The 26,171-nt window shown below is 52.6% G+C and overlaps 9 protein-coding genes and 1 non-coding gene across 10 annotated transcripts; 4 read left to right on the top strand and 6 right to left on the bottom strand.

The window, feature by feature from the left end:
- Nucleotides 1–398: 398 nt before the first annotated feature.
- QC763_103640 (uncharacterized protein) lies at nucleotides 399–3,140 on the bottom strand (the record flags this gene model as incomplete). The annotated part of the gene is made up of 4 exons (XM_062906928.1): nucleotides 399–535; nucleotides 593–1,923; nucleotides 1,985–2,488; nucleotides 2,800–3,140. 4 exons carry the CDS (start codon nucleotides 3,138–3,140, stop codon nucleotides 399–401), a joined length of 2,313 nt encoding a protein of 770 aa, XP_062769826.1.
- A 912-nt stretch (nucleotides 3,141–4,052) lies between these two features.
- Nucleotides 4,053–4,873, top strand: QC763_103630 (uncharacterized protein). The gene is made up of 3 exons (XM_062906927.1): nucleotides 4,053–4,322; nucleotides 4,400–4,527; nucleotides 4,608–4,873. The coding sequence occupies exons 1-3, from the start codon at nucleotides 4,315–4,317 to the stop codon at nucleotides 4,691–4,693; spliced, it is 222 nt and encodes a 73-aa protein (XP_062769825.1). The 5' UTR covers nucleotides 4,053–4,314; the 3' UTR covers nucleotides 4,694–4,873.
- On the bottom strand, nucleotides 4,822–10,512 carry DEP1 (Transcriptional regulatory protein). Its single transcript, XM_062906926.1, has 4 exons — nucleotides 6,530–10,512; nucleotides 6,404–6,473; nucleotides 5,867–6,353; nucleotides 4,822–5,805 (listed from the first exon to the last, which is right to left on the bottom strand). Exons 1-4 carry the CDS (start codon nucleotides 7,641–7,643, stop codon nucleotides 5,401–5,403), a joined length of 2,076 nt encoding a protein of 691 aa, XP_062769823.1. The 5' UTR covers nucleotides 7,644–10,512; the 3' UTR covers nucleotides 4,822–5,400.
- NOP12 (Nucleolar protein 12) lies at nucleotides 7,827–10,444 on the top strand. The gene is made up of 3 exons (XM_062906925.1): nucleotides 7,827–8,350; nucleotides 8,414–8,477; nucleotides 8,534–10,444. Exons 1-3 carry the CDS (start codon nucleotides 8,340–8,342, stop codon nucleotides 10,256–10,258), a joined length of 1,800 nt encoding a protein of 599 aa, XP_062769824.1. The 5' UTR covers nucleotides 7,827–8,339; the 3' UTR covers nucleotides 10,259–10,444.
- A 603-nt stretch (nucleotides 10,513–11,115) lies between the features above and the next one.
- TUB1_1 (alpha-tubulin) lies at nucleotides 11,116–13,356 on the bottom strand (the record flags this gene model as incomplete). Its single annotated transcript, XM_062906924.1, has 5 exons — nucleotides 11,116–11,911; nucleotides 11,968–12,471; nucleotides 12,534–12,841; nucleotides 12,901–12,959; nucleotides 13,345–13,356. 5 exons carry the CDS (start codon nucleotides 13,354–13,356, stop codon nucleotides 11,430–11,432), a joined length of 1,365 nt encoding a protein of 454 aa, XP_062769822.1. The 3' UTR covers nucleotides 11,116–11,429.
- A 1,198-nt stretch (nucleotides 13,357–14,554) lies between these two features.
- On the bottom strand, nucleotides 14,555–15,977 carry QC763_103590 (uncharacterized protein; the record flags this gene model as incomplete). Its single annotated transcript, XM_062906923.1, has 2 exons — nucleotides 15,074–15,977; nucleotides 14,555–15,018 (listed from the first exon to the last, which is right to left on the bottom strand). Exons 1-2 carry the CDS (start codon nucleotides 15,303–15,305, stop codon nucleotides 14,555–14,557), a joined length of 696 nt encoding a protein of 231 aa, XP_062769821.1. The 5' UTR covers nucleotides 15,306–15,977.
- A 1,239-nt stretch (nucleotides 15,978–17,216) lies between these two features.
- QC763_103580 (uncharacterized protein) lies at nucleotides 17,217–17,738 on the bottom strand (the record flags this gene model as incomplete). Its single annotated transcript, XM_062906922.1, has 1 exon — nucleotides 17,217–17,738. One exon carries the CDS (start codon nucleotides 17,736–17,738, stop codon nucleotides 17,217–17,219), a length of 522 nt encoding a protein of 173 aa, XP_062769820.1.
- Nucleotides 17,739–19,470: 1,732 nt separating this feature from the next.
- QC763_103570 (uncharacterized protein) lies at nucleotides 19,471–21,018 on the top strand (the record flags this gene model as incomplete). Its single annotated transcript, XM_062906921.1, has 1 exon — nucleotides 19,471–21,018. One exon carries the CDS (start codon nucleotides 19,471–19,473, stop codon nucleotides 21,016–21,018), a length of 1,548 nt encoding a protein of 515 aa, XP_062769819.1.
- Nucleotides 21,019–23,253: 2,235 nt separating this feature from the next.
- On the top strand, nucleotides 23,254–24,579 carry QC763_103550 (uncharacterized protein; the record flags this gene model as incomplete). The annotated part of the gene is made up of 1 exon (XM_062906920.1): nucleotides 23,254–24,579. The coding sequence occupies one exon, from the start codon at nucleotides 23,254–23,256 to the stop codon at nucleotides 24,577–24,579; it is 1,326 nt and encodes a 441-aa protein (XP_062769818.1).
- Nucleotides 24,580–25,405: 826 nt separating this feature from the next.
- Nucleotides 25,406–25,491, bottom strand: QC763_0004450. Its single transcript has one exon. It is a non-coding gene; the product is annotated as a tRNA-Gly (tRNA).
- Between the last annotated feature and the right edge of the window lie 680 nt (nucleotides 25,492–26,171).

The following is a 26,171-nucleotide window of genomic DNA, read 5'->3' as shown; positions in this document are numbered from 1 at the left end:
AAACAAATACATTAAAAAAAAAGCCTGTCTAACCGCTCCCAGCCAGCCAGCCATACCCTGAAACTAGAAAACTACTGCACAGCACTCTACATACAATACACCCTTCTCCTCACATTCCTAGGTAATCATGGTCCCCAATTTTCGCTCCTCCCCGAACTGATCCATTTTATATCTTCAATGGACAAGTACCCGGGTACAATACCTGCCAACAACCCAACCATCCACTTTGAATATAACTGTCAGCCTCCCCTCCAAAAGAAAAGCCCCGTGAAGGTTTAAAAATGTTGTTGTTTTTGTTGTTGTTGTTGTTGTTGTCCTTGCCACCTTGACCAGTGAATTGATCGTCGTAATATACAGAACCTCTCCCTTTACCCCAAACCTCGCCATCTGTATCAACCCTAAGCAGCAATACCAGCAGCCCCATTCCCACCACCCCCAGCCACAGCCTTCGCAGCCTGCAAGTGCATCTGCTGCTCAACCCACCCGGGCCGCCACTTGCTTAAGTATTTCGCAGCCAGCGGTCTCGCCTCCTCATCTGCATCATCATTAGCATCATCCCTTCAATACCATTTCTCATCCAGGGTGTACTCACACTCAACCCAAATCCCCCCAACCGTATCCAACGCCAACTCCCTCGCAGGTGGCCTCATCATAACAAGATACAACAAGCTCGTCATCGCCAAGCCCAAAGTATTCGGATCCCCACACAGCGTCTTCAGCCTCCCAAGCAACTCCCCGCTCAGCTCCGGAATTTCGGCCAAAAACCTCGTCAAGACTTTATCCTGCGCCGTGATAAAAGTCATGAACCCGTCCAGCAACCTCAGCGCCCACGTCTCGTAGTGCAGCGGCGCGTTCCTCAGCCCCGTCCGCTTGGTGAGCTGGTCATTGTACCACTCCTCGCTGAGCCACGCGACCGCGACTTCTATTCTCGGCCGCCAGTCTTCGAGTATGTAGGTGAATAACATCTCGCGGAAGGATTGGTTAAAGGTGGAGGCCAACGGGTGGGAGACGGCGCCTTCTTCGGATTTGGCTGCCGAGGTTTGTTCTTCTTGTTCTTCTTCTTCGAGGCCGAATGTGCTGCGGGTGGCGAGTCGAGTGGCAACGGTGAGCCAGGAATCGCGATCATACGACGAGGCGGCAAGGCGGTTGATGCCCGCTTTTGGCTTCTTGCTTGGGCCTTCTGATGATAAAGAAGATAGAGGGCCAAAGAGGCGGGAGGCGGCGGCGGAGCTGAGTTTGGAGGCCACGTCGGCGTCGATCAGGGGTGGTGGTGCGAGGGTGAATGGGCCGAGGCCGAGGGCAGCGTTGGGATCGGCATATTCGTCGAGCGCCGTCTCGGGGGGTGCATTGTCGAGCTTGTTGAGAATCTGCTCCGTATCTTCCGCCGCGTCAAGGTTGGGCTCGTAATCATCGTCATCCTCTTCCACTCCCAAAGGTGCCGTAGCAGGGTTGAGAGCACCAGGTAAACCCGCGGCTCCATGGGCGGCATACTGGGCTGCCGCCGTCACCGCAGCAGCCTGAAGAGTGTGAAGACGACTTCTTATACCGTTTACCGCAAAGTCCAAGACACTTTGGTCCAGAGTATTGAGCGTCCTAGCCACAATCTTGGCCACTAGGTTGGCGGGAATGCTGGTAGCATCAAAGGCCTGGAGACCAGGGTTATTGGTCAACGTGAAGACGGCAGCAAGAGTCTGAGGTCCTGGTGTTAATGGCGGGATCACGGCTGGCTGTGCTGGCGCGGCAGGTTCAGGAGCGGCAGCAGAAGCATCCTGCATCTTCTGTCTCTTGAGATCGCCATATTGGGCAGCCGCTTGGTCAGCAAGCTGTCTCTTCCGACCCGCTTCATCGAATATCTCGGCGCGAGAGCGCATCAACCGCTCAACATACTGCTGGACACGGCCGCTGTGTTGATTGTTGGGATCCCTAGACGCAATTGGTTAGCAAGGTCTCGGCGTGGGCCCCTGATAACCCCTGAATCACCGACACATGCCTCTTCAAAATATTAATCATGAGCATCCGGGTCGTCTTCTCCATCGACTTCATGAGCACCTTGTTTTTCGGCGTCATGGGCGAGTTGGCCAACTTGAGAGGGTTAAAGTTGAGCACACAATTAATGATGCGGTTCGAAGTGCTTGGCCTGGTTCGGATCAGGATCGAAAGGCAGTTCAAGGTCGCATCGACAAGGAGAGCATCGTTGCTGTTATCCTGTAGCACCCCCAACATCCGGTCGAGAAGGCCAGTAGCCTCTGCCTCCATCAGTCGTGGGTCTAGCAAAGGGTGGTTCGCCGGCACCATGCCCAGCGAAATGTCGAGTCCACCATATTTAACCTCCTGGCCGTTGGACGTTGTTTGGGCGAGCACAACACGCTGCGCAAACTTGATGCAGCTTAGTCTGACGGGGGCCGGGGCTCCATCCCAGATCCTGAGGATCCTCGATTTTATCGCTGAGGTTTGTTCCCAAGCCTCTGTGTGATAGCTGTTGTGAATACTGTACAAGTACCAGAGTTAGTAAGCATGCTCGACATGAAGCAAGTTCAGCCATCACTGAATGGACATGACATGGGCAAGGCATATTCGAACAGTGAACGGACCCCCTCGGAAAGAGAGAGAGGAACCGAGTGGGCAAAGCATTACGATGGGGCGAGAGGATGGAAAAAAGAGGCATATCAAAGCACATCCCTCATCCTTCCCCATCACAATACAATAGCCTGGGGTTCGGCTCCTCAGATCCGACGACAGCAGCAAGGGCATAAATCACGACAAGTCACAGTACCAAAGCAATGATCGAGTACTACTTACATCCACCTCAAAACAACTGGGTACGCGCTCGCCGCGGCAGCAATGCTAGCCTTCAGCACAATCGCATCATCCTGCTCACTCTCCAATAACGACTTGAGCGTGTCAAGTACCGAGAGCGTTAAGCTCTCCTTGTCGCGCATCGAAAGCACTGGAGTGGCCAGCGACTCGGCCAGAAACTCAGCTCCCCATCTCTTGAGTTCGATCGATGATGTCGGTCCGATGACAGGTAAAACACCCTTGACGATGCGGTCGTAGTAAGCCGAGTTTTCCAAGGCCAATTTCCGAGCAGCGTTGAGTTGCTTGAGCTGCTCCTCAATGGGAACAGCTGGTGTAGAAGCCATGGTCGGTATGATGTGATCTTGTGCCTCGGTCGATTGTTGTTTGTTTTTGGTGTGTTGCCGTATCAGGAAACCGCCCTCTCCCACACAGAGCGACCGACCGACCTTCTTTTTGGTGGGGCAATGTGGGATGAAGTTGATAATACGGCAGGATAGCGAAGGGGACGGACGGATGGTGTGATAGTATGTAGATGTGGGTAGGAGGCAAAAGGCGCGGAGAGAAAGAAGTCGTTGGGCAACAAAGGTTGGTCAAGATTCTACAGAGAAAACGTGCCGAAAAGTGTGCCTTGTGCCTGGGTGCGCAGGAAGATAGTTGATTTGGACAACAGCTTGCTCTCAAGAAATCTCAGGGCCGCGCAAACTCCAAGCTCTTGAAGGAAACCTCACTGTGGCCCTCCTTGTGGTGAATGTTGAGGAAGTTGCGACGGAAAACAAACGCTCCCCAGATCTACAAGAACTCCCCCAACTGCCCCAGCTGTCTGTTGATTGATGGAAACCTGTCGCGTGACTGATATCACACCCAAAATCAAATAACTTCTCTGGCTCTTCACCCAAGAATTGAATCTCTCAATGGTTGCCTGCGCCTTGAGGTGTCGATATTTGTCCCAGAGCTGGCCAGAGATCAGTTCCCGGAGAAGGCGCAAAAAGGGTTCGTGTCGCGAAGTAAAAAAATAAAAAATAAAAAGCTGTAGCGGGTGCTGCGCCAAGTCGGAGAGAAAGTTAGGGACCAAGTGCCACAAAAGCCATCAATTTCATCGTCATCAATGGCTACAAGCGTTCCGAAGGAGTCTCTTTTCGCGGCCGGTCTGGTAGTTTCCTTTCTGCCGTGATATCCCAATGGTGTTGATTATGGTGGTCGTTAGGTAAAGATGTGGAAGCCTTGCTCGTTCGCAAGAGACAAGAGACGCGCCCCAGGAACCGAGAGAGCTCAGTGACGTGAAAGGAACCAGCACCCTTGTCTCACACCTGCATCTCCAGCGCTGATTGGTGGTTATCCGATAAGCGCTTATCAGCCCACACTTGCCCTCGGCAACATCCGCCAGTCTTTGACCTGACGTATCATACCATTTCCTTACGTGGGTGGGCTGTAACTTATTCTTCGGCATTACTCGGCGCAAGGCAAGCTCTCGATCGCATCGCATCGCATCGCAACAGCCAGACAAGATACCTAGTCAACATGTCAGGGTACAGATTGCCCACAATTCCTCCTTGTACTTGGTTCTCTAGGTAAGGTGGCTAACATGTTTCTTGCAACACTCCAGACTTAGGCATAACTCATACTACGACAAGAAGCTGGCCCAATCGCCAGCTCTTGTCCGCGCCCGCCGGCCCTACCTCTTCAAGAACGCCCTTACCGGTCTCGCCCTGGTAGGAATCACTGCTAGTATCTGTACGAACCAATGTTACCCTTCCATGAGTTATTCCTCGGTCCAGCGGAAGGTGCTAACAAGGACACCTCAATCCTCACAGACACATATACCCTCATGGCGGTCGGCCAAGACGATTTCGAAGACGTCAAGGTACCTGATGTGCCTGTGCAACCTGCGAAGAAATGAACAGACGAGAACAGCAAAGCATGGGGTAGGAGACGCAGTTAGGTATGCTGCTACTTGACGATGGTGCATAGTGTATGAGTATATCATAGGGAGGCTCCTGCGGGAAAGAAAGTTGGGCAATATCAAGATGGCGTTTTGGGCAAATCAATACCACAACATGTTTATTTTTTGGAAAGGAGAAGACATCATACTTGCATTACACCACGACCGCTCTCCTATACGTTCCAACATATACACCTCCTCGCACACCATGTGCCGAAACTCATTGGTATAATCTTCCCAAGACGCCTGGCATCTGCCAAAAATAGTGCATACAGAGTAAAGCAGGCCAGCATAGCAGGCTGGTCGTAACCCAACTCTGCCCGCTGGATGCGAGCTAGCACCAAGAAAAGTGTGACAACAGAGCTTTTCAAATCATACAACATCCCTCCTCTAGTAACATGACACGCGAGCAGCTACCCCTGATTTCTCCTCGCTATATCATGTAGGTGGCGTATGTTACCACCCTCAATAGTCAACCACCCTCTTCCAAAACCCCTCTGCCTTTCAACGCCGCACATCAAAGCATGCCCCATATGTCAAAACTTCATACAACCCTGCATTATATGCCCAAGATAATTCCAATCAAAAACTCCGCCTGGTCCCTACATCCGCTAATCTTTGAGAGGAAAAAAGCAAGACCGGTATAAAAAAAAACATAGAAAAGATTAGGACGCCTGTATCGCTGGGTCGCGCCGGAATGGCTCAGGGCCGAGTTTTGTCCTTTTGATGGCTTCGACAGTGCTTGGTGAGTGGTTTTTGTGCAGCTGTGCTGGCGAGTCACCGTTCGGTATCATCGAGGTACTAGAAGAAAAGAGACCACCGGGCTGTTGCGAGTGGCTTTTGGGTGTTGATCCTTGCACTGGCCCGGGCGCAAAAACGTGCTGTAGGTTTTGTTCTCGTCGGTGCGGTTGCTGTTGTCGATGTGCTGGGTGCCGAGGGTTGAGCCAAGGTGTTTGCTCAATAAACTGCTCTCCTGCAAGGCCAAGCGAAGGCCCAAATCCTGCCGTCAGGTCCTGAGGGAATGTCGGAGGAGGGTTGACGATCGGTCTAGGTACCGGCTCACGAGCGCTCTAGAAAAGATGCGTCAGTTTGAGCCGCCCTCCAATAATCCTAGACCCTACTCATACTCACTGCAATAGCTTCCAGATCGTCCTCCAGCTGTTCTTCTGTGACCCCTGATATCGTGGGCGCAGCCGGAAAGCCGACATGTTTCGCAAACCCAGAAAGTATCGACACCTCTCTTGTGTAAGACACGGCTTGTCTGACGGCCTGGGCCTTTGTTGCTGGGAACCCCAGGCCGTATTCCGGAATGACACTTGTCAACCGTCTTCTTTCTTGTTGAATGTCGTACCAGTCTTGGCCAAGACCCTCAATTGTCTTTTCTCTTTCGGCCCGCACAGACTGATAGAACTGCGACATGATTTGTGCCCGCTCCGCGACCGCTCGATGGTTGAGTACAGACATTTTGAACTGCAATTCGAGGTTGCTCTTCCGTATTGTTTCCGCTCGGCGCTCTTCGAGACATTGTAGCATTGCGAGGAGTTCGTGATGTGTAGGAGTGTCACTCAGCAGCATCTCTTCCTCGCGGTTAAGCTGGTCTAAGCGTTCCTGGTATAGACTGTCACAAGTTAGAAACAGCACCATCCAATTGAGACCTGGAAACCGTACCGCTCCCGAAAGTTAGAGAATTGCTTCTCAATGGCGGCAAGCTCTTCCCAGGCTGCCTTTTTGCGCTCCACTGCGGCCAAACATTAGTTTCGTCAACCTATCATAACCAGTGTGCACAGTGCTTACACTCTTCTTCGTTTCTGTGTGCTGCCTCGGCCTCTTCGTCGATTTCGTCGGCCGTGCGATCCTCTGGCTGAGGCGTCGGCACACCGCTGGGAACGTCGGCATCTTCGGGTGGCTCATCTGGAGCTTCCAAAGGTGTGCCGGCTTCAGGACTTTTGCTCTTTCGTCGTTTTACGGGACTGCGTTTCCCTTTTTTGCCTCTAGTTGACGTCGCAACGGCCTCTTCAACAGACTCCACGGGTGTATTTTTGACCTCCTCGGGGACGACCGATTCCTCAATGTTATCCTCCTCGGCGGTATGTTCCCCGCTTTGCGGAGCCGTCGATAGCACATCATCGTCAACCATCGGGACGTCACCGGCGGAGAACTCGCGGTCGGCGGGGTCAATCGAGGCAGCTCGCTTCTTGGGAGGCTGCTCGGCTTCTGGTAGCTCGACAACCGAGGATCGCTTTCGTTTCTTAGACTCGCTCGAATCATCGCTGTTGGCTTGTGATACCGGTTGTTTGGTAAATGTGATTATTTGGTTCTTTTTGGCTTGTGTAGGCGACAGTGGTGGCAGCTGTCGTGATGGTCTCTTTGTGGGCTCGTCCTCGCGATCACTCGATGCCATTGACACGTCGCCGTCGTCTTCTGCCTCCTCATCCTCGGAACTATTGTTCGCGGTGGGAGTATCTTCAGCGTCTATGTCGGCTTGGAGCTGCTGTTGGAGCTTGCTGGGGCTTCGCTCAAAGACCCGCTCGCGCCGATCGGTGAATCGTCGGGTTCCCGCACCATCGGCGGCGTTCACAATGTCGCGTGTCGCGCCGTTCTTTGGAGGTGTATCGAATAATCTTTCGGTTTCTGCTTCGGAGTCATTGACGTCCACCTCGGACAGTTTGCTGTCCTCGTCTGGCTCTGAAGCGAGATCGGATTCCGGTACGCCATGAGCTCCGTTTCTTTTGGGTGTGCTCTGTGCATTGCTTTCGTCATCTTTCATTTCAAGATCCGGCTCGTCATGGTCGCCGTACTTGTCCTCGACCTCGCTCAAAGGACTCGAGAGGTTGCTGGGGCTGTTGTCCAGCAGGTGTGGAGGAGGGCTCGACACTGCCAAAGGCAAAACGGTGTCACCGGTGGCCATTGCAAACCATGCGATTCTGATAAAAGGCAACCGAGGGGTGTTGCGATGTTGGTGGTCGGCGTTGTAGGTGGCCAGAAGGAGACGACCGCGCAAAATTGACTGGCGGCTTCACGAGCGGGCAGCTCGACGCCAGAACGGGGTTGCGCGATGAGTAGAGGTGGTGAGAACGAGATGTGGATATAAAAAGAGTGCCGCTGAATACAGGGCAAGCGAGCACGCAGGTATCTGTGTTCAGATTGCAAAATATAGGCGGTGGTGTGCTGTGTGGGCAGATGTGTGGTGCTCGGTGGTGGCTATTGACCAGAAGCTGGGAATGCGGCACCCAGAAGCACTGGGAGGGAACACAAATGGGCGGATGGGGCCCGCTGCTTCCTTTGCCTGCCCGCCTGCCCGATTTCCAGCGGATGACGAGGCGGCGTAGAGCGGCAGTATCGATAAGCTCCGATAAGCGAATTTTCCTGGATGCGGTCCCCACTTTTGCTCTGCGCCGGGGTCCAAGCAAGAGGCCGTTTGTCGATTTCTCCCAAAAATTTGGAGGAAAGCTGCTTGAACACCGAAACAAGAGTCTTTCGCTCGCTACTTCGAGAAAGAAGCTCATTGTAGCTTTCTAATACCCTTTGCGCTTTATTTTCTCGACAACATCGATATCTTTGTCGCTTGCGCATTGTGGGCTCGAAGCTCAACCACATCAACACCATGGCGAAAAGGTGGGCAACAGGCCATTGAACCTGCAATTGAAGAGTCAAGTTTGCTAACTTGGTTGTCTACAGCAAATCTCTCTCAGCGCCTTCGAAGGCTGTCGACCCAGCCCTTGACTCTTTGTTTTCCACCAGTGTTAGTGTCAATTACATACCTTCGCTTCGTTGAATCAGTTGCTGACCATATTCTAGGCTGGCCCAGTTCAAGCGCCCCCGAAGTCTCGCTATTCCGAATTGCCACCCCCGAAATCAGATGACGCCCCTGAAGAGTCGGACGAAGAAGATGAGGACGAGGAGGACGAGGATGAGGATGACGAAGAACTCTCGGAATTAGAGGATGGTGCCGACCTTGAAGATCTTGTTGATATGGAAGCCAGCGAAGAGTCTGGCGAAGAGGATGATAACGACTCCGAAAACGACGAAGATGACGAAGACGAAGATGATGCCAGCGATAGCATGAGCGTGGATGACGAGGCCGAGGCCGCAGAGGTTTTGGAATCAGCAGCAGCAAAAAGTAAGGCCGAGGATGAGGATGGACGTAAGAGAAAGCGGAAACAACGGAATGATGACGAAGATCTTGAGGCCAAATACTTTGAGCGTCTTCAGGAGGAGGATGAGGAGGAGCGATCTGGGAAACGGCGCAAGGATGCGAACGGGAAGGCTGCGGCCATTGAGAAGACTGAGAAGACCGGCGACAAGGACTCAGACTTGGACTCAGACGCCGAGGTCCCCAAGCACGAATCTCTGACAGCCAACGATGCAGCTTCAGAGCTTGAGAAGGCAAACCGCACCGTATTCCTCAGCAACGTCTCCTTGGAGGCGACCACTTCGCGCACAGCCAAGAAGACTCTTTTAAAGCACCTTGCCTCGATTTTGGATCCGAAAGCCGACCCTCCCCAGAAGGTGGAATCTATCCGCTTCCGCTCAACAGCTTTTGCCACTGCTGCTATCCCTAAGCGTGCGGCGTTCATCAAGAAGGAGGTTATGGAGGCGACAACAAAGTGCACCAATGCCTATGCTGTCTACAGCACCCCTCAGGCTGTTCGTCTTGCAGTACAGAAATTGAATGGCACTGTGGTGTTGGACCGCCATCTCAGAGTGGACAGTGTCGCCCATCCAGCCCCCGTCGACCATAAGCGCTGCGTTTTTGTTGGTAACCTCGGTTTCGTTGACGATGAGACTGTACTGAACGTCAAGGTTGATGACGAGGGTAACCAAACGACTACGAAGAAGAAGAGGACCAAGCAGCCTATGGATGTCGAGGAGGGGCTGTGGCGCGTCTTTGGCAAGGAGGCCGGCAAGGTCGAAAGCGTCCGGGTTGTCAGAGACAACGTCACCCGTGTCGGCAAGGGCATTGCTTATGTCCAGTTCTATGACGGAAACGACGTCGAGAAGGCCATTCTGCTGGAAGGAAAGAAGTTTCCCCCTATGCTCCCCCGCGAGCTCCGCGTATCGAGATGCAAGGCTCTTCACAAGACGGCCAGGGCTTTGGAGGCGAAGCACGGCAAGGCTGGTCCCCCATCAAAGGAAGATCGCAAGGGCAGGAAGGGCTCCAGCTATGTCCCCAAGATCACACCCGAAGACAAGACATTGGCTGGCAGAGCGGGTAAGCTTCTTGGTAGAGGCGGTGCTGCCAAGTTGAATGGCGGGGACAAGAGAAAGGACAGGAAAGACAGGCCTCGTCGGGAGTCAGCTGGTGCTCCGCAAAGCCAACCTAGTGGCATTAGACCACCAGAAGACTTTGTCTTTGAGGGTAAACGCGCAAGTGCCAAGGACGGAAAGCCAAAAGACCTGAAGTTCAAGGGTGCCAGAAATGGTGAGAAGAGAGGGTACAAGAAGAAGACGGGCCCAGGTGGCCCGACTGGCAGAGGTGCTGCGAGAGCGGCCAAGTGGAGGGAAGGTGGCGCAAAGAAATAAAACTGCGGCAAATTTCGTAGTTAACAGGCGAAGGTTAATGGGTGGTGGCCCAAGATAGAGACGAAGGGCGGTCGGCGGAGGTGGTATGTCAGGGTTGAGGTTTTGAGGTGGTTGATGCCTTGCAGTAGCAGCTTGGAAGCGGACATGGTCCCACAGGTCTTACATGTATTGGCTGGAATTTTTCTGCTGTAGAAAAAGCTCATTCGAGGTGCAGATGCACTCAATTAAATCAGTCAAAGTGTCAGTTATTGAACGGGACCCTTGTGATAAGTAAAGTGTGTTGACGGCTTTCCGTTGAGCTAAAATACAGTACACGCCATATCATAATCCCTCATATGGTACCAGTTTACTCACAATCCACCTTGCTTATTCACAGTTGCCTCATCTCCATGATCACGATAATGTTGTTCAAACCCTTACACCACTCATTTTCAGTTATCTATCTCGGGAATACTCTTTCTGGTTCTTGCAAATCCCCCTCTCACAACCCATCTCTCACAACATCAAGATAGACCAACTTTCTCGGCCATGACTCAAACCATCTCCATATCCTATTCCCCCATCCTTCTACATTAACCACAATCATTTTAAGTAGAAAAATAATATCACCCATAGTACATATCCCAGCACATCGTACTCAAGAAGAAGCATCAACCCACATTCGAGTAGATACGGAACAAAGCTTCCCTGACCACTAAGATCTCCGAGGTTCCCTAAACATTCGACTTCAATTATAACACCCTCCCCCCACTACCATATCATCTGTTCAAACCCCTATGCATAGACTCTAGAAATAAATACCTACACAGACAGCACACCTGACAAACAAATAGTGGCAATGGCCTATAAACCGATGCAGAAAATCACCCTTGAACCTTTAGCTTACTTTGCTTCCACATTCCATGTTACTTGCTTGCTTTTATGTCTGTAAAAAAGGGGGGATTATCTCGTCTCTTTTTGCCCACCTCAGAAAATACAAAACACCAAAGGGCATCAGGGGGTAAAAACAATTCAACTCGCATAAACATCTCTTTCCATTTCATAATCACGTCCCATATCTCATCACGAACACAAGTAAAGAAAAATAAAATCTCGACAGAACACAACATATCCAGCCAGCTCCCAAACAAACCGACTTGCAACACATTACCTCCCGTCGCCATCCGCCCGCTTAGTACTCAGCCTCGAGCTCCTCGTCATTAACCGAGTCCTGAGCAACCTCCTCGTAGTCCTTCTCCAGCGCAGCCAAGTCCTCACGGGCCTCGCTGAACTCGCCTTCCTCCATGCCCTCACCAACGTACCAGTGCACAAAGGCACGCTTGCTGTACATCAAGTCGAATTTGTAGTCCAGGCGGGACCAAGCCTCAGCGATGGCTGTGGTGTTGGACAACATGGAGACGGAGCGGTCGACGGAAGCGAGACCACCGTCCGAGGGAGAGGCCGTGGGGACGGCGACGGGCTTCTGGTAGTTGATGCCGATCTTGAAACCGGTGGGGCACCACTCGACCAGGTTGAAGGAGGACTTGGCCTTGAGCTGGGCAACGGCAGCGGAGCAGTCGCGATGGACAACGTCACCGCGGTAGAGGAGGGCGACGGCCATGTACTTGCCCTTGCGGGGATCGCAGACGACCATCTGGTTGTTGGGCTCGAAGCCTAGAGAACCATGTCAGCAAAAGCTCTTCTGAGCAGATCAAAGGGCCAAAATTTACACTGGAAGGTCAGGTCAGAAACCTTGAAGCTCTCATGAGCACTCTTGGCAGCACTAATGACAGGAGCATAGCTGATAAGAGGGTAGTGAATACGAGGGTAGGGAACCAAGTTGGTTTGGAACTCGTTCAAATCGACGTTGAGGGCACCGTCGAAGCGGAGGGAAGAGGTGATGGAAGAGACAACCTGAGCGATCAGGCGGTTCAGATGCTCGTAACTCGGCCGGGGAATGTCCAGATTTCGGCGGCAGATGTCATACACAGCCTCGTTATCAACCAAGAAGGTGCAGTCAGAGTTCTCGATGGTGCTGTGGGTGCTAAGAACAGCGTTGTAGGGTTCGACGACAGCAGTCGAAACACGGGGGGCCGGGTAAACGGTGAACTCGAGCTTGCACTTCTTGGCATAGTCGGTCGAGAGGCGCTCCAAGAGGAGAGCACCGAAGCCAGAGCCGGTACCACCACCGAATGAGTGGAAGATCAAGAAACCTTGGAGAGAGCTGCAGTTGTCTGTAGGATGCTGGATTAGAAGGATGCGTCTTGGACAAGAAGCGGTACAGGGCCATCCTTACCAACAACACGGCGGATACGATCGATGACAGGGTCGATCATCTCCTTGCCAATGGTGTAGTGACCACGAGCATAGTTGTTGGCCGCATCTTCCTTGCCGCTGATCAAAGTCTCGGGGTGGAAGAGCTGTCTGTAGTTGCCGGTACGGATCTCATCAATGGGGGAAGGGTCGAGATCGACGAAGAGAGACCTGGGGACGTATTTGCCGTTGCTGGTCTCGGTGAAGAAGGTGTCGAAGGAACCGCCCTCAGCAATGGTGGCATTGGGATCAGGGCGGCCATCAGGTCCGAGGCCGTGCTCAAGGAGGTACCTGGAGGGACGATGTTAGCTGGAGATATCGCGATGGATACAAAGGCGGTGTGGACTTACAGCTCCCAAGCACTGTTACCCAGCTGGGCACCAGCCTGGCCCAGATGAAGATGGAGAACCTGTAGGCGACATTGTCAGCATGGTATACATCACCGCTGCGTACATTTATCAGGGGCCCTTGGGTTATGGTTGCAAGCATAGCTAGCGGGCACCGAAATACAGCTTCGGTTTCGCGTTGCTATCTAAGAGACCACCAAGCCGACCAGGATACCGCATGTTGTTTATTTCACTGCCAGACGAAGCTCAGAGACGCAAAATAGCCCAGGCAACACAAAAACACCAGAATTGATCGCAGGTCGAGATATTTGGCAGAGTCGCTTTCGCGATATCGCATCGCAACAGGAGCAGACGGCAGGGTTCAGGTCGCTCGGGTTGAAGCAATCGCGGAGCCGAGATCATGCAGGCGAGAAAGTCAAAAATCAACAACGTCCATGTTTTTCTTACCTCGCCTCTCATCTTGACGGATTGACGACGAAAAAAGGTGCTGGAAGGGGAGAATAGGAAAAACAGATTTCGGAGCGCTCAGCGCGGCGGAGAATAACAATCCAGGAAGAGGAGGTCGGCAGGTGGTGAATTTTGCGGAAGTGGTAGAGGAAGTTCTCGCCGCTTGCCCCAACGTGGAGATTTGTGGGCTGGCGGGATGCAGCCGGTCCCCTGAGAAGGGGAAAGTCAAGTGGGTCTAGACTGAGCTGTCGCAGCTCTCTTTGGATGAGGAAGGTATCGGGAACTTTCGTGCGCAGCAAACGGTTGGTCTGTCGTGAGGTCGCAGCAACCTTAGAGAGTGGTTCGAACTGAGGTGCTTGCCCCGCACTTCGGTCCCCCTCAGAGCTCGCCGTCTCACCGCTCCCGCGATGCTGGCCCCTGGTTCCTGGACCGTGCTTGTTTCGGTATCAATCAATTGACTTCAAGATAAGGTCGACTATCCGCATGCAGGAACCGGACAGGTACGGCCCGGACTTCTGAACAAGAGACGGGACCGAGTTGAGCCTCAGAGCCTCTTGCCTCGACCTCACCGTGCGCTGTCATGTCTCTGCTGGCCGTTCTCAAGTCTCCGATGACACCTGCAATCCAAATGCGAGCAAGCGCTACAGATAGCGCCATGCATCACCTGCAGTGACAACAACGGAGCTCGGCACCCGCCACGCACCATGTCAGAGAGAAGCAGAGCCGAATCGATGTCGTCGAGATCCCTTTATGGTCGATATCATGGTATTAGATTCCAATTTCCACGCTGTCTGCAACACCGTCAATAGCAAAAATCCCAGGAGCAGGTAGCCATCATAGATGGGAATATCCTTGACACCTGAAACGCGGGTGAAAGCATCACGCAGGTATCCAAAATGGCAACTCGAAACGACCCACCGAACACGATTTGAGCAGGCAATGAGGGGAAGCAACACAAGGTGCAAAAAAAGCGAGGGCGAGAAGGTGAGAGATTAATAAGGGTATCCATTTTTGTGAAGAAGCCTCGATGGAGAACAAGCCAAAGACACATTTTCCTCCCAGGAATTCTCGCTCAGATGCTAGGAACATTACCATAAGATCCAATGCTTCAACTCCCCTATGTTTTTTTCGCCAATTAGATACACAAACATGAACAACCAAAAACCAAAAAACTGGCAAAAACTCCGGCAACCGCAATTAGACCGTACGCTTAGAAAGCAAGAACGGCGAGGGCGACACCACCGAGAAGGGCAAAAGAGCTGGCGCCACCAACGGCACGAACACCGGCACCGGTAGGAATGGCAGTGGAGGAAGTAGTAGCGGCGGCAGTGGTGGTGGTGACCTCCTCCTCGTCGATCACGGAAGTGACGGTGGTCTCGGCGGGAGCGGTGGTGGAGGAGATGTTGGCGGAGAAGGTGGTGGTCAAGGTGGTCTTGGTCTCAACAGAGGACGTGGTTGAGCTAGCCTTGGTGCTGGTGACGCTGGACTCGGTAGCAGAAGCAGTGCTTCCACTGGTAGTGAGGGTCGCCTTGCCCGCCTTGATGGTGAAGGGGTTGCCCCATTGGAACCTGGTGCTGTTGGTCTCCGAATCGATGCGGATACCGTAGACAACGGCAGAGCCCAAGTCAGCGGGGACGTCCCAGCTGTAAGTGCCTTCAGCACTATCGACACCAGCTACGTAAAAATGGTCAGCAAGGGACAAGCAGTGGGCGGCGCAAGGATCACACACAGGCGATGGTGGCCACGACGTCTAGGCTGTTACGGGCCTTTCCGCCATAGAGCTTGATGGTGATGGCCTCAGGGAACTCCTCAGTCGGGGCCCACGCGATATTGTAAGCCTTGCCAGCGGGGATGACCTCGTCAAAGGAAGGCTTGGAGACGACGTTGAAACCATCAGTGGGATCCCACTGGGCCAGGGCAGCGCTGGCGAGACCGAGAAGAGTGACAACGGAGTAACGCATCTTGACTGGTTGTGGTGAGGGTCGTTTATGAAGATATTACAAGGTATCCTAAGTAATGATCTGCGAAAAGGCAAAAGGGTGTCTGAACGAGAGACTGGAAAGAATGTGGAGATAGAGAGCGACAGGAGCCGGAAGGCTGGCGATGGACACAATATATGTGGGTGAAAGAGTGAACGGCCGCGACTAGCAAACCAAGAGGTAGCACACACGCAAGAGGTGTCGAAAGAGGCGCAAGTGTGGATGAGAAGAGAAAAAAGAAGAGAAGAGAGGAAGAAGGCTTCCAATGTGACGGTGCCGAGAGAGATATTGTGCAGTGGTGGTGCAAGAGTGGGTGGACGGCTGACTGGCGGGGGGGCGGCCTGGGGTGCTGCGCCTTTCTGCTAAATGAAACCTACCCAGAACTCTCACAAATCCTTTGCAGGTCCGCTTAAACCGGGCAAATTTGCTTCTGCCTGCCTCTGAATCCACATGATCCTCTAGAACCACGGGAAGCTTTGCACGTTCATCCCATTTTCCGGGAGGCACCCTGCCCATATCTCGGCGTGCTGGAACTTTTACCGTCGTCAAAACAAAGGGTCTCACGATGAGCGGCTGGAATGGCAAGAAAACCGGGCAGAAATGGAGTCTTTGATTCTCTGGGTCAGGTTGCCACGGCAAAAAATGAAGAACCCCAGCTCAGGGGCATCCATTTCCAGCGAATCGCATGGCCAGCCGTGTGAGTCTTCACAAGAGGTGGAGCCACAGGGCGTTGGAGCAGAACCAACAGGCTGGCTTGTACCCTGTTTGCATGTGGGGCATTAGTGGTCGATTTCAGGGGAAATGGCGAATAAGCTTCTCGTTGATGTTGGCGGATCAGGGTTTGGCGCGCACGTTTAAACCAGCGACAACAGCTTCCATTTTGGGGATTCATGGGCGTTCTATTGACACTACGGCTCACGAAATGCCGATGATCTTTTCTTGCCTTGGCCCTTTTCTTCAACGTCACAAAAACAACCGTCAACTTGTGATCCAGATTTTGCACTTTTTCCACACGAACAAGAGACAACTCTTCAGCCGTCAGCCATGCCCGAAAACCATGGCCAAACAGAACGCTCATGCGCATTGGCGCTGCTAGCCATCGGTCGACTTATGGCGACCAGTAGTACCGCGTCGTCGGACATGTCCCATTCAGCCCACCAAAATTTCTACTTCGATTCGCTGCGCCCAAACAATATCCTCATATAGATGGGATATTGAGCACAATGCTGACCACCAGCCCTCTCTTGGCCTCGGTCGTCTTGGACATGACGAAGAGTGTTGAGTCAACCCCGAGTGACGCGATCACAGCCGACGGCGATTTGTCCCGGGATTCGTCCGAACTTTTCGACAGCTGCAGGATCCCGCTGCTCTGGATGCTGCTGTTCAACCTGCAGCCCTGCGAGACGCAATGACGCCTGCCAGACCGCTGCACTTATTTCAGTACCCACGAAACCTGCCGTCACCCATGACATCCTGCGACGATGTCTCAAACTTGGAGCGAAATCATGAATCCAGATCCTTCCTCGGATACGCCGTTGACTCTGGAACGGCCTTTGGTACTCGGCTCCATTGGGCAGAATCTGGGGCAACAACGGTTATACACGATCACACCTTGCATGCACAGATCTTACCCTGGGGCTGTGTTTACTCAACTTATGCCATATGGTCACACAAAACTAGGCATAGACGCGGGGAACCATTCTTGAGACTCAAATTGAGTGGTTTTCTTTATTGACAGCACAGTCTTCTGTTATGCGTTACAACCCTATCCTAACCATACCGGGTCTCGTATTTACCCCATATGATCCCTCATTTTTTACCAGTCTTCCCTCTAGACCCAACCAATATCAAGTCTAAGAACTTGGCATCACCAGGATTTTCGACTGAAAACATTTAGCCCTCCCACACGTAGGAGCCGCCCATGTTGAGGAGCCAGATCAGGCTGTTGAACTCGAGGTCGAGGCTCCTGATTTGCCAGTGACCCTCGCGCTTGGTGGTGCCGATGATGGTGATGCCTCTGCTGGGCAGGTTGGCGGCGCCGAAGGTAGCGTGCCAGCGGAGCGCAATGGCCTCGCAGGCGACGGCGTCGACCACGTCGACAACAACAGGGAAGGGAGGGTTGGAGAGTTGCGCCTCCATGAAGATCTCCTTGGTCGCGAAGGTGGGCTCGCCGAGAGGGCGGAAGATGAAGGTGTTGATGCTGTCGGAGCGGTCGACAAAGTCGGAAGCGCAGTACTTCTCGCAGTCCTCAGGCTGGTAGTTGGAGATGAGGCGGACATAGATGTCGACGATTTCCTTGGCTTCAGCCTCAGTCATGCAGGCCTTTTCAGCCTGGCGGGAGAAGATTGAGCCCAAGGTGGGAAAGGCCGTCGCCGAGGTGGCGAGGGCGGCGATGGCAAGAGCGGAGAAGCGCATGTTGGCGGTGGTGAGGACTGGCGAGTCTGCTGATGAAGGCTAGAGGATGCTGATGAAGGCTGATGAGCTTGCTGAAGATGATCCTTTGGCTTGCCATCTCGTTTCTACTTATACACAGGTTTCGTTGGTGGTTACGATGCTATTCCCCTTGGTTTCAACCGGACTTGGGCTTTGCGGTGGGCAGAGATGCTGCTCGCTGAGAGTCTGATATTGGCGGCTAAATTTACCCAGCTATCTCCGACTTGGATTTAATTACCAACTGACGGACGTCCGATTCCAAACGCGCAACCTCCGCGCTGGGACAACATTTACCAGGTGCTGGGGATATTTGCACCTAAATACGGGTGCTTTTGCAGTATGGGCTGACCCGGGACGTTGTCGCGGGCCATCGGTGCAGTACTGCAGTTCGGACCCGGGGTGGCGCTCTTTTCATCAAATTGTTCCTGCATGATAAACAAGGCTGACGGGACAAGCCCGCTGGGCTTTTCGGATAGAGGAGCCGGAAGGACCAAACTGCTGGCGCCCGGTGTGATGGGTAGCATTCTGAGGCTCCAGCAAACATATCCGAGACTCGGCAACCAGTGCCGTCTGCGACCTCAGGGGTAGCAGTCTGTTTATATTTCACGGACAGGACCTTCGGAGCTCCAGGGCTTGGGCTTGAGTGGTCCGGCTGTAACGATGGCCTCGGTGCGTGTCGGGCGAGGACGCAGTTGTGAATCGCCAGTATCTCGCATATATCCGGTGGAGGGTCGCGGGATAGGAGCTGGTAAAACACTCTCGGGTCCGGTTGTCCCCGTTTCTGCCCGGTCGGCCGAGTCTGGATCTCGGTACGTAGAGTTTCATGTGCTTGGGGAGTAGCGACTGATTGTGATGGATTCCGGTGCTTCCTTGACAGCGCAATTCACTGCAAACCGGCTAGAAAAGCTCACCAAACGCACATGCTCTATGTTTGGTGAGTCTAGGGCTATCTTGATAACCCGTATGCCGTAGACTAATCAAGAGGCCTCGAAAAAGCCGTAACGATGAAGTTGCTCGTTATGGTACAGATACGGGTCTTACATCTTCTTCCCTTTCTGAATGCGGTGTGTGTTTGGTCACCCACAGTATTCTTGGTAGATAGTTCCAGCAAGGCTGATCATATCTCAAAGATTCAAACAACTATGGAGTATATCCTATGAATGTCCCATCAATTTCATCAGTGCTTCCCAAATCAAGAGATGTCGTTGCAGATGGTGCTTAGGATGGGGGTTAGCTTATGTAATCCTGAACCCCTTGAGCTTTGATGATGTTAGGGTTCTTTTGAAGCTCCTGGCCAACCTCATTTCAATCAAAACAAGCCCCGTTCAGCCTCCGCCTCAGCCTTGCCGACGTTTGAACGTGGAAGGAGCGGTGCGATCCGAGATCTGCAATCAGCTGGAAGTCACCGCCTTGGAACCAGGTCACCCAATCAGCTTCGACGAACTGTTGGGCAAAGCAGTCGCGATCGTCCCCCAGGGGTTGTGCTTGAGCTTTGGGCGCCATCTGATATCCAAGAACACCAACTTTCTTGGAGTTCGCAACAACATTCTGCAACTTGTCGTCTTTTGCGTAATCATGAGCATAGTATCCCATCTCTAATCATCATACATTTCCCACTCATTTATTATCAACCCCATACAACCCTACACTTGGAACGCATTGATCCCCGTTTCGTCGTTGATATATATACCCCCCGTTTTTCCCACCACCCACCATGGGCTCAAACACCTCCCGTCCCCGGCGCTGCCAGGTAGTTGCCATGCCCCCCGAAACAATCACCATCCGCAACCTCACCATCACACCCCTGGAGCTCACGCTCGTCGAGCGCCTCGAGCCACCACTCGCCTTCATCATCCTCCCCCAGGAGAGCAACCTCGGGCTGAATAACATCACCCGCATGATCGCCGGCCGGGGAGGCCGTTCCTCCCCCGCCTCTTCCAACAACAACTCCGGATGCAACAACCCCTTCCACCACGACCCAAAACCCCGGCTCGTAACCGCCAGCCAGGCCCTCTCCGTCCCTTTGGCGCCCTTTACGGAATCCCCAACGACCGTCTTCCCCCCGTCAGGAGACTGCCACCACCAAGGGGAGCAACTCCGTCTCACCTTTTCAGAAACAACCTGCCCATCCAACAGATACACCTGCGAAATACCGGGCTTATCCGAAAAATCTATCGAGCTGGTTTTTATCGGTGAGAACAATGCCACGGCCAAGGAGATTACCGCGATTTACCTCCCTCATGTGCCTTACCTCGCCCTGTTTTCCTCTGCACAGCTTGCGAGCTGGATGTCAAAACTGCCGGATGAGATACCGCTCAGTTCGCTGAGCATACCCGGCACGCACAACAGTGCTACATGTCATGTGGCCTTGCCTAGCGTGCGATGCCAGGCGGTGACCGTGACGGAGCAGCTGGACAATGGGGTTAGGTTTTTGGACGTGAGGGTCAACTGCCCTAATTTGGATGTCGACCAGCCCGAGAGGCCGGAGCTGGCGTTGGTGCATGCTGCTTTTCCTGTTGCGCTGAGCGGGGCGAGGTATTTGAGTGGGTTGCTGGAGGAGGTTTATTGTTTCCTAGAGGAGAGGCCGACGGAGACGGTGATCATGTCACTGAAAAGGGAGGGGACGGGGAGGGGGGGTGATCAGTTGTTTGGGAAGATTTTGAGAAAGTGGTATCTGGGGAGTGATAGGTGGTATACGAAGGGGAGGATACCCAGTCTGGGGGAGGTGAGGGGGAAGGTGGTGCTAATCAGGAGGTTTTGTTGTGAGGGGCTGGGGGAGGAGGAGGGGGGGATTGATGGGTCAGTATGGCCGGATAATGTGGCGGATGGGGTTTGCGGTTCGGGGAGGATCAGGATACAGGATTTTTATGAGGTTGGGAGGGTGGAGCAGATTGAGAGTAAGATTGACTATGCTTGTCGGGAGCTGGAGAGGTCGGCGAGGATGTGCTTGAAGTTGCCGTGTGGGGTGGAGGAGTTGAGGGCACAGAGGGAGGAGATGCCGCTTTATATCAACTTTTTGTCGGCGTCGAGCTTTTTCAACTCGAGTCTTTGGCCGGATCGTATTGCGGGAAAGGTCAATCCGAGGATGGTTGAGTATCTTTGTCGGAACCATGCTGTAGAAGGGAGGGGGGGTTTGGGGGATAAGGTGGTGGGTGATGCGGCGACTGGGGTGGTGGTGACGGATTGGGTTGGGCATGGGGGTGATTGGGATTTGGTGAGGTGTATTGTCGGGTGGAATGCCAGGTTGCAGCTGAAGATCTAGAGGGCTCAGTTGTTGCTCATGGCTGAAGAGATGAGATGTGAGGAGTGCAGGAAGTATTACCAAGAGTTGGGGGGGTTGGGTATTAAATGATGGCAACAACCGGACTTCTTTCCTTGGGGGAGGAGGAGGAGGACACTATTACAGAGTAAAATTCTGAACAGGACAAGAACCTTTAATCCTAAATATGGCGGCGGGACAGCTGTTGATCAGCAAGACAAATTGACAATAGAGTGGTTTACCATTGGGACCCAACATGACAATGTGTGGTGCTGTTCATCTTGATCTCAAGTTGATCATGGCAGGACCGATGCAAAGCTTCCAGGTTCAACACGGTGTGGTGTAAGATACATACAACTATTGCGTGGAACAGCAACACGTCTTGGGCCTACTACCGTCAAAACAGACAACAGACCCGTCATGCAGAGCCGCCGTCCCAAAGATCAAGACAGCTCTTGCAAGACATGGGCAACATCACAAAACACACGGACAGAAGCATGAGAACAGAAAGTTGTGACAAAGTCATTGTATTGATAGCAGCAAAAGCCACCATGATATATCTACACCAGCCCGAACCTCATCCGACCAAAAGACTAACAACACTAGAGGACAGTCAGCACAGTCCAGCAAAAGGAATGGTATCATGAAAGCACATGAAGAACCTCATCAGTTCTCCAAGGTGAAAATTGTCTCATCAGAATGAACTCAGAGTCAAATGCAGGTAGGAAAGGGTATCATCCGCAAGGCAGGGAAGAAAGCAGTGAAGGGGAGAGCGAGAGAAGATGCTTACATCTTTGCAGTCAAGGTGAGAGCTCGTGACGCTACGATATTACCTGACCACCAAAGTTGGTCAGCATGGATTCCAAAACTTGGTCCAGTAAACGAAGTCGTTGGTTCGTTATCAAGTCTCAGGCTGTATCATGTTAGTGAATGACCTCTCTGGCAAGGAGTCAGGGTCCAACATACCTCATTAAATCAGATTTTGTTTATATGTTCATTTCCAACCCGAAGGCGGATCAAACAGTGTGAATATCGCATCATCATATTGATAGTGTTGCCAGCCAAGAAGAAGAGGGAGAATGAATTACCTGAACACGGCAATGTTAGTCAACGGCTCATGTCCTGGCAAGCGTTTGTCAAGCGAAAAGACAACGGCACAATCAGGTGACGAGTTCTCAACAAGAATTTCTCTCCAACCCCCCTCACAGGATGTACAGTCCCGCTTTTGATGAAGAGAGCCAGAGAGGCTTCGTTTATGTCCGCCCGTTCGTTCAAATCTTCGTCATGGTGTCTTGGGATGTGGAGAGAGAATGGGCTTGAGCATACCTGCACGATTGGACGTTAGCATCGCTGCGATGAAACAAGAGGCAGTAGACAATCGAGAAGTGGTGCCAGAGTCAGACAAGGCTGAAACTTATATAACGGTGATTCCACATGGTTTATTAAGAATGAGGAATTCCTATTGGTTTTCTATCATCACCAAGGCAGGAGGGTGAAAGAAAGGAAAAGTCGACGAACCTTTTGAGACCAAGTTGTTGGTGAGGGATGATTCAAGTTGAATTGATCGGCAATTGAATCTCAATCGACACTGGAAGGACGTTAGCACCTGTCGCGAAAAACACCCGCTCCAGACAAGTTGTTGCGATTCGTGTGCTCTCAGTCGAAAGGTTATCCCCACGGCGTGGTCGGAGTTGGATTGTTCAATGATTTGTGATATCATCATAGGAGCGGTCTCTGGTACAGAAGGAATTGATGAGAAGATGAGCTTACCTTGCCAAATGGAGGTCGAAGCCGAGGAAATGCGACCTGCGCGCTTTCCTCTGCGTGGTGTTGTGGGAGAAAGGGAAGCGTTGCGAGCTTGGGGAAAATTTTGGAGCTATTAAAAAACCAATCGCTGTGGGGGCTCGATAAGATAAGGGAACGGCCGCTTCAGCTGGTGACCCATAAATAATCCGGTACAACGCGATAGATGCATAGTCCGGAAGACGCTCTCGTTAAGTGCATTCCCGGGAGTTGCAGATCCATTCGCTAGCAATGAACCTTGGCGCTCCACCTGACCCCAGTTGCCATCATTCTTGGCAAGGCACATCTGCCGTGGCGAACGCTTATCGATAACTGATCTACGTATGTAAGGCGGTGCACCCGCCTCTCCTCTGAACATCCTCTTGCTTCCTCATCATCCACGAGGCCTCTCTGCTCGAACAGGCACTGAAGCTTCAGCGACTGTTTCAAGCCACCATGTCTCCGTCCGCCGGAGGCGTGCTGGCTACGGCCGCACTGCGAGCACTTCGCAAGAATCTCGCAAGCACCTCCAAAATGGTGGCCAAGCTCGTCCGCTCCAAGCTCGCCGCCACCCGAGCCACTGTTGCCGAACTTCAACCCATCGCCATTCGAAGCAACGCGCGCCAGCCTATTCACCCTGCAGCCTTTCTGCGTCAGCAAAAGCGCGCCGGAGGATCAAAGTGGTATTCTACTGCCAACTTCAACGCTGCCGTTCGTCGTTACCTCAGCACCGGCAATGCCGGTCAATCGAATGCCGGTGGCTTCCGCTTTGATCGTTCCAAGCTTCCCATCTCCAACACTTCCCGAGCTGTATCCCAGCTCACCTCTCGGGCACCATTCGCATCCACTCTTCGCCCCAATCTCACCGGTGGTGCTCTTCCAAGAACAGCTGGAGGATATGCGATGCCTGGTTGTGGACGAACTGGAGGAGCGCGATTCTTCAGCCATACTCCCGCGGCTCCGGCTCAGGTGGTTCAGAATGTGAGCCAAGCCATGAGGGCTTTCTGGCTTTCTGGCCAGCGGGCAAGATACGACGGTCTTGGACCCAACGGCGAGAAGAGGTATCGAGCTGTAGGTGCTACTCAGGAGGCAGCGCGTGCTCGCATGGGTTACACCCCTCGAAATGCCCCTGGATCATTCATCGACTTCCAGGTTGGTCCCACGATCACCGCTCTCAGCCCTCTCGGTGCTGCTCTTCCCCTCGGAGCTGCTGCCGCCAAGGGCGCTACCACCCTCAATAAGGAAGGCTTTCTAGACGTTCTGTCCGTTGATTTCGCGCGTGTCCTCAAGGATCTCGCCGCCGTCATGACTGATCTGAAGAAAGTGGCTGACCTGGGGGACCTACCAATCGCATTGGAAAAGGGCAACGTTCTGAGGATACGATTCCCAGGTGTCGACGCGCAAACGGTTGAACGCTTGTGTGATGACATCGGTGTCCAACGGGGCGTTATTGGGCAGGACCCAGACTTTGATGCCAGTGCCGGGGTGCCAGTCGCGCTTCGGTTCCCTTTTGCACCAGGTGGAAGCTGTGCTAATACAATAACTTCCCCTGGGGGATCGCTTCGGTCACACGATTCCGAGTCTTCAGATATCGAAGAGGCGTTCTTTGTGAAGGAGATCGAAGAGAACCCTTGGCACTTGTCCTCGCTGGAAGATTATGAAGAAGGCTATGAGAGTGCCACGCCGCTTGATCTTGGTTCGAGCAACTCAGGGGATTATGAAGGACTCGAAGGCATATACCGCTTCATTGAAGAGTGCGATCGAGCAAAGGGGTTACTCTGATCCTTCCCGCTCAAATGATGCGGTGCAAGATGGGCGTTTGAGAGGCCATTGGGGTGGAATGATATCACAGCAGGTTATGAACATCTCCTTTCTCATTTGTTAAGCTGTTTGTTTTTTTTTGCGTTACGGAACGGGGTACAATCAGGCCCTGGAGATAGGAATGTCAGATTGTCGAAATCAGATCTATATACACCATATCTCCCGCAAAGAATGTTTGACGCCAGTCAAAGCTGTCATTGCTTCCCCCTTGTCTGATAATACATCGCCACAAACGAGTGTCCACCAACAGAGGTGATGCAAATCACTTTATATAGCTTCTAACACACTGCCAAGCCCCCTTCTCTTCCGTATCTCCTCGTCCTGGAACGAGGTGCTCTTTGCTCGACAGCATGGAACAGAGCAAGTGGTGTTTCTGCTATTCGTGGAACTTTTGACATCTAGCCTCAGAAGCCACTGCTGCATCTGGATCTGGCTTCGTCGAGGCCAAGGGCTTAGTTGGTAGTCTGTTCCAGGTCGAAACTTGTCTCTCCATGGTCCCTGAGAATCAGATGACTGCAATTTCTGGGGCTTTCCTCTAAACATTCATTGCTCTTGACCTTGAGTCGAATGTAGCCTCGCGGCGGTGCCTGTCACAGCCGGTTGGTGTTGCATGGAAGCCTACGCTTGGAATAAAATCATTGGACCATGGGAAACTCCCCCGAAAACTGGGATGATTACCCCAACACCAATACATTTACAATTAGCTAAAAAGCAGCAGAGAATGCTCACACAAGATATCAATCAAAGCCACAAGCAGAAAAAGCAAAAGAGAAGGAACAGGCGCAATTGCGCGATCCGGGATTCGAACCCGGGTCCCTCGCTAGACCAAGAGGTGATGGGAAGCGAGGATTCTAACCACTAAACTAACCGCGCCTTTTTTCCTTTGTATGGCTGTTGGAAGTGGTGTCTGGATTATTATCCCTAATATGCATCGCATAAGCTGTTATATTGGTGAAATGGGCCATGTTGGAGTGGAATTCACTGTTGAGCTTCCTTGGGATGGTTGGTAGGTAGCTCGCAGGCCAAACGATGGCGTACGAGCTTAAGCTACCATCTATATGGCAGATTCTTCCGGTGATATCAGTCACTCAAATGGATCCTCTCCTGCTATCTCACACCCCGAGTACACGAGCTCAAACGATAGGTATATGCATGGTGAGCAAGCGCCACAACGGTTGTCGTCCTTAATCTCGACGTGCCCATGTTACCAATTTGGTTCGATGAGATCTCTGGACCTAGTGCCACGCCCCCTTCCCGCCGATACGTTAGGTTCGAGAAGCCTCACAGTTCAACCCATGACTAACAAACTTTATCAGATACCTACCCATGGACGGCACGCTTTTCTCTCTCCTCTTGGATTGGAGGATGGTCTACGTCACGACAGAAAAAACCATCAACAGAATTCGTTTCGTTCTGCCCAGCGATGAACTCAGGCGAGAAAAGAAAACGAGGACGCGAGGTGATACCGCTCCCGCGCCATGATCCAGTTATAGACTCCACGGCACCAATTCTGGTAAGGGGACAAGGAGATTCGAACAACAGCGACGAGGACG

The sequence above is a fragment of the Podospora pseudopauciseta genome, chromosome 1, assembly GCF_035222475.1.
Source record: "Podospora pseudopauciseta strain CBS 411.78 chromosome 1, whole genome shotgun sequence".
NCBI lineage: Eukaryota > Fungi > Ascomycota > Sordariomycetes > Sordariales > Podosporaceae > Podospora > Podospora pseudopauciseta.
Note: the sequence above shows the minus strand (reverse complement) of the source record. Positions and strands in the feature narration are given on the sequence as shown.